Source organism: Chaetura pelagica, unplaced genomic scaffold, assembly GCF_000747805.2.
Source record: "Chaetura pelagica isolate M959 unplaced genomic scaffold, ChaPel_1.0 scaffold213, whole genome shotgun sequence".
NCBI lineage: Eukaryota > Metazoa > Chordata > Aves > Apodiformes > Apodidae > Chaetura > Chaetura pelagica.
This window is the reverse complement of record NW_009952597.1, coordinates 1,068,556-1,078,008: the sequence shown is the minus strand read 5'-3', so window position 1 is coordinate 1,078,008 and position 9,453 is coordinate 1,068,556. Positions and strand designations below refer to the sequence as shown.

The window sequence follows — 9,453 nt, the reverse complement described above, 5'->3', positions numbered from 1 at the left end:
TTTCCCTGGACTTTTGCAGTGTGAGGGAGGGAAGACAGATATCCAGGTTTTGCTGGGTGTGTTACAGCAAAATGCTGGTTTGAGAAGCCTAAAATCCAATCCTGTAGTACCTGCTGCTACCATCTGGCGTTCATTTGCCTTCATCCCCCAAATGAATGAGCAGGCAGGCTTTTCTCTAAGGCTGCCACACGGTGGAGGGAGAGCTTTGATAAATAGCAAGGACCAAGGAGATGATGATGGAGTCGCTCTGCTCGGTACTGGGCGAGCCAGTTTACTGGTTCCTGCTCCATTGCTGTGTCCTGTGTCCTATCACAACACACATCACTGCATCTTCTCACCTGGTGTTTTAGAGTAGTGCTTATGGTCTGTGTGTATGAGCAAGAAAGGGATTGTGGGGCTTTGAGAAGATACAGGAACAGTGTCTGCTGCCTGGTCAGGGAAGACAGGGTCTCAGGTGAAGAGGGATGGTGAATGCAGAGCTGAGCTACAGCTGTCTGCTCCACAGCATCTGCCCTTACCTCCAGGAGTGACATGTGGCTAGGATGTGTGAAGTAGCTTTTGGTTAGCTGTCAGTGGTGCTTGGGCCAGAAAAAAACACAAGAGGTCTGTATTCAACCAAAAAGTGGGTTTGATTACACCCACTTTCTCTCTGTGTGATTAAAATTGCTGAGGATGGAGACAAGTTTGTCCCAATGTTCTCAGGGTATTTGTTGCTGGAGGAAGGGGAGGTGGGATCAAACTGTTGCCTGTTGTCAGCCAGCTGATGTGCTGCTTGCTCTCCTGCAGAACCGAGGGAAAGGAGGAGCTGTCAGCAAACTCATGGAGAGCATGGCAGCAGAGGAGGATTTTGAACCCAACCAAGATAGCAGCTTCTCAGAGGATGAGAACATCCCTCTGAGCATGCTGGTCGAGAGGCCACCCACACCAGGTGAGGGCAGGAGGGGCTAGGGGCTGATGGTACAGCTAGAGGAGCAGGGCGGGTTTCCCAGGGCTGCCTGCAGGAGGACTGTGCTGCTTTCACACTTTCCTCATCCAAAGCTGCTAGACCTTGGGGTGGAGACACCACTTTTCCAGTCCAATTTGGCTTGCCAAAACCAAACCTTACCAGAGTGGCCAACTGTGACATCGAGGTTAAGTCCTTTCTCTGAGTTGCCCAATTTTCATTTACTGGTGTATTATTATTATTACCAAGAAGGGGGGGCTTTTCATTATCACCATAAGGGAAAAATTTTCCTCTGCCAGGAACAAGCCAGAGCAAGCCCTTTCTGCAGGGGGCTTACTGGCCATTTCCTTGGGAAGGGTGATGCTGGGAGTATGAAGTTTCCTTCTCCCCTTGCTCTTGATTTTCATGTGTGATGCTCTCTAATCCCCACCTCGCTCCAACACCTCACAGCTCCCCGCTCCTGCATCATTGACAAGGATGAGCTGAAGGATGGGCTGCGTGTCCTCATCCCCATGGATGACAAGCTGCTCTATGCAGGCCATGTCAAGACGGTGCACTCACCTGACATGTGAGTTGAGGGGCTGCTGAGTCCACCCTGGCTCTGCTGGTGGACGGGGATGTATCCCTGAATCCCTGATGCAGGGATTGATTTGGGGGTTGTGTAGAACTGACTGGAGAGAGACTGACAGTCTAGCAGGGAGGAAAAGAGAGTTCAGTCTGGTTTATCAGCATTGAGGAAAATCCAATTACCTCTGATTAAACACTCTCAACTAAACTGGTGGTAGGGCTCAGAGGGAGGTGTTCGCTGATGAGGGTCATGTCTTTTGTGTGCAGTGTTTGATCAGGCCTCTCTGTTTCAGATACCGTGTGGTGGTGGAAGGTGAGAGGGGAAATCGTCCCCACATTTACTGCCTGGAGCAGCTCTTGCAGGAGGCGGTATGTGAGGCCAAAGGGTGTCTGTCCTTGGTGTCTGAGCCCTGTTTTGGGGTGGATAGGCTAGCTGGAAGCCTCCTCCTCCCCCAGCTGGGGTGGCAGGAATACCCTGGTCTTGCCTCTGTGGCCAGACTGGGCAGAGCTCCCCTTGGTGTGGGTGGTTGCCCCATGGCTGAGCTCCTGCACTGACAGTGGCCACTGTGCCTCTATGCCAGAAGGGACAGTCCTTTACCAGCCCTGTGAGCACACAGGAGGCCATTTTCCCGCAGGGAAGCAGTCCCTTGCCTTCTCCACAGCTGCTTTGCTACATGCCAGGTGTGGTGGGTTGATCTCTGCTGGTGCCAAGAACATCAGTAATTGCTTTCCTCTTGCCCTGAGCAGATCATCGATGTGAAACCACCTTCCGTGCGGTTCCTGCCCGAGGGCACCAGGATTGCAGCCTACTGGAGCCAGCAGTACCGCTGCCTCTACCCAGGGACAGTTGTCCGAGGTAAGGGCACCCTGGCTGCTCTGTGCTGTGAACCAGGGTTGTCTCAGTCCTGAGTGTCCTGAAGGGTGTCAGGCTTGTCTGGAGAAACCTTGAGGCCTTCTGTGAGTGTCCCGGAGGTCAGAGCCTGGCCCATTCCTCTCCTCTGGGTCATACCCAGCTCAGTTGTGATGCTGGTTCAGTAATATCCTGTTGGTCCAGGAGATGTGCTCTTGCAGGAAGAGGTATGAACAATTTAGGAGCTTAAAATATCAAGGAAATACAACATATTTCAAAAAGTCAGAATTAATTCCAGACACCGAGGATTTCTGAGGTTGTGAAGGTTTCTAAATTACCTGCACACTCATAGCTTTGCCTCTGACACATCAGCACCCCCATTTGGTCCCATTAAAAAAACAGTGAAGAACCCTGGACAGTTCTACCATGGCTGGTCTTGCTTTAGGGCTCTTGGTCACACTGTGTGTGTGTGCAAGGGAGGAATTACTTAGGAGTTACAGAGAAGTGATGCTGATGCTAGAAGGGAGGCTGGGAACACAGCTTATTTCTCTTGGAGGGAACATGAAAAGCAACAGCTTGTGATTGCAGAGAGTAGTTACAAAATGCAGGTAGGAGAACAAAAAGAAAGATTCTGTGGTGAAAACAAGTGAATTTCTGCAAGAATAGAGGAAAGTAAGGCAAAGAGGGAGGAAGTCAAACTGGAGTGGTTGTTGTGTTCTGCAGCAGTTCTGCTGACTGGGAATTTTTGCACTGGATCTGCTGGTTTAGTGTTATCAGGGACTTTGTTGCAGAGTGAGCCTTTTGTCCTCTCCCTGCACTGCCTAGGAAAGGTGGGGATGGCATCCTTTGTGCAGGATCTCTGTCTTCCCCCATGTCCCTACTCCCTGAGAAGGGATTTGTACTCTGATGTTTGTCCCTAATCCCTTCTTCTGCTCCCCCAACCCACAGGAGCCCTGGATCTGGAGGAAGATGGTGATCTCATCACAGTAGAGTTTGATGATGGGGACACAGGACGGATCCCGCTGTCTCACATCCGGCTTCTCCCACCTGACTACAAGATCCAGTGTGAGTCTTGCTGCTCTTAAATTTTTCTTTTTTTGCATGACACTTCCCACTATGAAATGTAGGGAGTTTTGTGCCATCTGCCTCTGAAATTTTGGGCCAAGGTCACAGACTTCCGATCACAAAGTTTACACTGTCAATTACTGACATGCAGAGCTAAGGTGGCGTATAACCCACAGGGGAAAAGGCCTGGTCCCTTCTGTGGAATTGGTAGGGGTACATTCCCTACATCATCTCTGTGTTACCATAGAATCATGGAATGGTTAAGGTTGGAAGGAATCTTAAAGGTCATGAGGTTCCAATCCCCCTCCTATGAGCAGAGACATTGACACCAGGCTGCACAAGCCTCATCCAACCTGGCCTTGAACACCTCCAGGGAGGGAACATCAGCAACCTCCCTGGGTAACCTTTTCCAGCACCTTACTGCCCTCGTGGTGACAAATTTCTTCCTAATATCTAACCTATGTTATGTGATATTTTTATATCTGTCTGTCTTTCTGTCTGTCTATCTATCTATCTACCTGCCTACCTACCTATCTACCTACCTACCTACCTACCTATCTACCTATCTGACCTGTCTTATGTGATTGCATTTGACCATCTCTTTGACTTGTTCCAGGTGCTGAGCCTTCCCCGGCCCTTTTGGTGCCCAGCACCAAGCGCCGTAGCCGTAAATCCAGCAAAGACACTGGAGAAGGAAAAGAGGGAGCTACACTGGGGTCAGAAGAGCCTGTCTCAAAGGGCAAAGGCCGAGGGAGAAAGCCAAGTGTCAAGGCAAAAGCTGGTAGGTTGTCACCACTGCCAGGGCTGGAGTTGGGAGAGTCCTAGCACAGATTCCTGTCATTCTCACTTGCCGCAAGTGGGGCAAGATGTTGAGAGGACTGGATGCACTGCTTGAGTGCAGAGTATCCATGCATCAGCTCTCTCTGCTGTGGCTGCACTTTGCAGGAGGCTGGCTCAGAAGCTGCTCTGCACTGCCAGAGCCTCCTTCCATCAGTCAGGGCTGCAGAGCAGTGTCTCTTTTTCAGCTGAGCATCTCAGGAGCTATCAGGAGGGCCAAAGATGCAGGAGTTTTGCAGTTTGGTGCCCCTGCAGTTGAAGCAGCGTTGCTGAGCATTGCCCAGCAAATGCTAATGGGTTCTGGAATCGGGCCAGACTGCTTAATATGGCTGTTCAGTGAGCAGTGAGCACCTGTGCCTCTCTGGGGACATCTGAGCAGTCAGGAGCAAGCCACTCTTGGCCAGAGACTGGTCAGCATTGGTGCCTGGTTATGCCTGAGCTAATAAAGCCCATCTGGGTGGATACCATCATGTCCTTTCTGTTTTTTCCTCTCTGCAGAAGAGGCTGCCTTGCCTGAAGAGAAGGACCAGGTTGAGTCTTCACCAGTTCCCTCTGCAGTCCCAGAGAAGCCAGCCTGCCTGGCCAAGCCAAGCATGAAGGGGTCGCGGAAATCGCAACCGCTGGCGACAGGAGCCTCCCCTGCCCCCCCAGAGGAAAAGCGGTCAAAAGCCAGCAAAATGAAGATCCCCACTAAGCTGCACAGCCCCCCACAACCCACGTACCAGCCTGCTGTGTTCAGCAGCATCCTGGGCTCGGAACCCTATGGTGACCTCCCAGGGACTCTGGCGGCCTTTGGCTCTGGAGATGCTTCAGTGTCGAAAGCCAAGGCCAAGAAAGGACGGCCCGCAGAAGAGACGCAGGAGTTTGGCACCATGGTCAAGGCTCAGAGGAAGCATGATAATGAAATCCTGATCAAGCTGGACCATGAGGGTGTGATGTCTCCAAAGACAAAGAAGATGAAGGAGGCGATGAGGATGTTGGAGGACTCAAACCTGGCCAGTCGCAGAGACAGCAAGGGTCTCTTGGGGCTGGGCTATTCCACTGCTGTGGGTGTGGAGGGCAAGCAGAAATCTTCCCGAGCCAAAGCAGCTGAAGGAGACCCTTCCTCTGCTAGCTTTGGAGGAAAGTTTGATGGCTCAGCAGAGAGTCTCAGTGCTTCAAAGGACCAGGAAGAAAAGGCAGCAGTTCCGGCAGCTGTGGAGGAGTCTGAGAGCAACAGCAGTGACAGCAGCTCAGAGTCAGAAGGAGAAGAGGAGGCTGAGAAGAACCAAGGAGAAGCCCAGGACAGCAGCTCAGCCAGCTCAAGAGCATCCACCCCTCTCTCTTCCTCCAACTCCTCCTCCTCCTCTTCATCCTCTAGCAGCAGCTCCTCTTCATCCTCCTCTTCCTCCTCGTCCTCAGCCTCATCAACCTCTTCTTCATCAAGCTCCAGCTCGTCTTCCTCTTCCACTACAGATGAAGATTCCTCCTGTAGCTCTGATGATGAAGTAGCTGAGGCCCAGCCAAGTTCCTCGGTGCAGCAAACCCTCCCACCCAAGCAAACCAAGCAGGCAGGGAAGTCTCGTGCTTCCTCCCACCCCCAGAGCCAGAAGCAGCTGGTGCAGCAGCCGGTGCAGCCGCCGGCACCGCAGCAGAGCAGCAACAAGAGCAGGCCCAAAAAACGTGAGGGCATCCACCTGCCCACCACCAAGGAGCTGGCCAAGCGCCAGCGCCTGCCCTCGGTGGAGAACAGGCCCAAGATCGCTGCTTTCCTCCCCGCACGGCAGCTGTGGAAGTGGTTTGGGAAACCCACACAGGTAACCAGAGCCTGTCCCACCGATCCCTAATGCTCGGCACTGGCGTTTGCCTAGTGGTGCCTCCTACCCCTCCCTTTTCCCCTCTCCTGGGGTGGTGGAACTGTACTGGCACGGTGTGTCCCCAGCCAAGGTCTCCTGTTTGCAAGGATCTTGGGCTTGGCCTTCACTGTGTCTAGGGAAGCCACCTGCCCCGTTTCCGTTGGGAATGCTTATGGATACTGTAGCTCCGCTGACAGCGAAGGGTGGGATGCAGGGAGGGGCAAGCCGTGATGGGTGGGGGAGACCTGGCTGATCCCTGGCTCCTCACCTGCTCAATCCTCTCTTGGCAGAGACGAGGAATGAAAGGGAAGGCCAGGAAGCTTTTCTACAAGGCCATTGTCCGGGGCAAGGAGATAATCCGCATCGGGGACTGCGCGGTGTTCCTCTCCGCCGGCCGCCCCAACCTGCCCTACATCGGCCGCATCCAGAGCATGTGGGAGTCGTGGGGGAACAATATGGTGGTCCGAGTCAAGTGGTTTTATCACCCAGAAGAAACTAACCCTGGGAAGAAACTCAATGAAGGCAAGGTAGGCTGGACTCCTTTGCTGAGAGGGCTGCAAAGCTGCTTGTTCCCTTTTGTTTCCAAGGATGAGGAAAGCACCCACAGCCTGGGGTGTTACTGGTGCCATAATGGGGGTGGCCCCATCGTTTTGTGCTGTGGGGGCTGCCTGTGCTGTGGACAGGCCTGGTGTTTACCTCTTGAGTTGGGGAAGGGTGGGTTTTATTGTAGTAGGAAGTGTAAGACTGCATTGGTCCAAAAAGTGTGTGAAGAGCTGGGTGGAGGCTTTTCACAGTGTAAAAACAACTGATCTGGTGCTCAGAAACACTGAATTTTGCACATATGCACAGTGTGGTTTACAGTCAGCTCTTACTGTTTATTACTGGTGGCTGCAGATGGGTGGAGGTTGTAAAGGTGGGTGTGACAGGGGGTTGGACTAGTTGATCTCCAGATATCCCTTCCAACCCCTAACATTCTGTGATTTTGTGGTGTGCAGGAAGTGTTAGCTTCAAAAAAGAAATAATTCACCTGCTTTGCTTTTCTGCTTTCTCTTCCTCTTGGGCACAGCGCTGGGATCAGAAGTCGGGCAGGAGTCTGTCCACAGCTTTGCAGGCATCCAACCAGAGGAAGGACTTTATGGAGGTTGGTGAGACTGGGGAGGGCTGGGAGAGAACGCTGGGGACCCCATAACAAGTGCTGCTAGGGAAATGCCCCTGAGCTTCTCTGGCTCTTGATTTTTGCCTTGGCTGCTGAGTCCACAGCTTTGGATGGGTGTTTTTGGGAGGGTGGGAGTAGCTGTGGATTCCCAGTGCCCCTCTGCTGGGCTGGGATGAGTGGGGAGTTCTCCTTGAGTGTGTGCACAAGCCCTGCCCGGTTACGATGGATGTTTTTGCTACAAATTGAAGATGATGCTGTAAGTGCTGAGATTTAATTGCTCCTTTTATTTCCATCTCCCTCCTTGTGTTCCTGCAATGCAGCGAGCCCTCTACCAGTCATCTCACGTGGATGAAAATGATGTCCAGACCATCTCACACAAGTGTCTTGTTGTTGGTCTGGATCAGTATGAGCAGATGCTAAAGACAAAGAAATACCAAGACAGTGAGGACCTCTACTACCTTGCAGGGACCTATGAGCCCACTACGGGCATGATCTTCAACACCGACGGGGTCCCTGTCATCTGCTGACCTCCCAGGGGACATGTGCCACCCCCGGGAAGGGACAGGACAAACCTGAGGACGTGCCTGTTCAGACGACATGATTGTTTCTTTCAGTGCTCATGACTTCTGTGTCACACTACAGCTAGGAGAGCGTGAGAGACACGAGGAGGAAGGAGAGGGCTGAAGAAAGGGGTTGGGGGAAGCAGCTACAGGACTTGAGGAAGATGCCGTTGGGTGGTGGTGGTGCTTGAACCACAAGGCTCTTCTGGAAGTGGCTTTAAGTAAGGTGACACTTGACCAACTTCTCCCTTCCTCCTTTTGGTCCAGGAAAGCACATGGGTCTCGTGATCATTTCACCAGCGGGACCCCCCCGGCAGGAGGGATCCCTTTTGTGTCATTTGCCCCCGTCAGTACCACGGAAGCCTCCCGCATGTGGAAGGACACCTGCTGGCCTTCTGCGGGAGCTCCTCTCCGTCCTTATGTTCCCTTTCCTGCTTGGTTTTGCATGACCCTTTAGGAAGGACAGGGTGAAACTGAGAGGAGATGAGTCTCTCTCAGCGTCTCGTCTCGATCCTCTCAGCGCCTTTTTGCTGTTGCCTTTCCCTGGAGGCTCCTGGCTGGCAGTGTGGGGCATGGAGGGGCAGAGCTGGCCCCAGCACAGAGATGGCAGAAGAGGTCCTCAGGGCTGGGAGGAGCTGGCTGGAAGATGAGACAACATCTAGTCTGGGGTGCTGCCTTCCCACTGCCTCTAAGAAACAGTGAGGACCCACCTTTCCCATCCCTCTGCCTTCCTCGTGCCCTGGAAGGGCACTAGGGGAGCAAGTGCATGGTGAGAGGGTGACACTTGGTGAATAAAGAACTCATCTTGGAGCGTGCAGAGAAGGGGGGCAGGAGATGACTGGGAAGAGCCACTGCTCTGTGCTTGGAGCAGAGCAGACCACAGGAGATTTCAGCATCCCTCTCCCAGCGTTACCCCCCATGCCTTGCCTGAGCAGAGATGTGGAGCTGCTGGGAAGCCCTCACCCCTCATTTGAAGGAAATGGGGATGGAGTGTGAAGCCCCAGCCGTGCCTGCCACAGCCAGACCCTGCAAACCATGGGCTCGGGGAGGGGACCCTTCATCTTGCTCCATCCAGCCTGCCACCCTCCCCATGGCTCCCAGAGAGCCACCACCATCACCTCCTCCCTCTGGGGAGGCGCAGGTCGGGCCTGTGGCATCACTGCTGCCTCACCAAGGTTGCAGCTGGCCGGAGGGGACACCAGAGGAGAACCAAGCAACGATGCAACATCCTTGCACTTAAAAGAAAAACTCCCAAGAGACGCACTGACCTTTGCAACTACCGACTCGCACTACACGTTGCTAGGACACGGAGCAGGGCCCGGGAGCGACGGCCCAGGCTCTGGTGGGGAGATCCTTAAGACAAGGACAGATTGGAAACTATCCACCCTGGTACCAGCTGCATACCAGAGACTGGAGGCTGGGACTCAGGGGACAGGGAAACCCCCTGGGAAGTTGTCCCTTGTCCTTTAAATGAACCACATGGTGCTGAGCTTGTACCATCTCCACCCTGGGCCACCGGCGCCTCGGATAGTGACGGTTCTAGCCTGTACAGTTTTAATGTACCAAAAGACTCTTTAGCCCTCCTGTATTATAAGTCTTTAAATGGATTCAACTTTTTAATTATAAATATAAATATAAAT

The 9,453-nt window shown here is 53.1% G+C and overlaps 1 protein-coding gene across 1 annotated transcript in view; it reads left to right on the top strand.

Moving 5' to 3' along the window:
* Positions 1-8,428, top strand: part of LOC104385253 (trinucleotide repeat-containing gene 18 protein-like) — a 12,833-nt gene extending 4,405 nt beyond the window's left edge. The window contains exons 4-13 of the mRNA XM_009993687.1: positions 787-928; positions 1,394-1,511; positions 1,804-1,879; positions 2,258-2,366; positions 3,309-3,425; positions 4,042-4,206; positions 4,761-6,058; positions 6,388-6,624; positions 7,164-7,238; positions 7,574-8,428. Coding sequence (XP_009991989.1) covers positions 787-928; positions 1,394-1,511; positions 1,804-1,879; positions 2,258-2,366; positions 3,309-3,425; positions 4,042-4,206; positions 4,761-6,058; positions 6,388-6,624; positions 7,164-7,238; positions 7,574-7,780 — 2,544 coding nt within the window. The 3' untranslated portion in view covers positions 7,781-8,428. The remainder of the gene's footprint in view (positions 1-786; positions 929-1,393; positions 1,512-1,803; positions 1,880-2,257; positions 2,367-3,308; positions 3,426-4,041; positions 4,207-4,760; positions 6,059-6,387; positions 6,625-7,163; positions 7,239-7,573) is intronic.
* Positions 8,429-9,453: the final 1,025 nt, after the last annotated feature.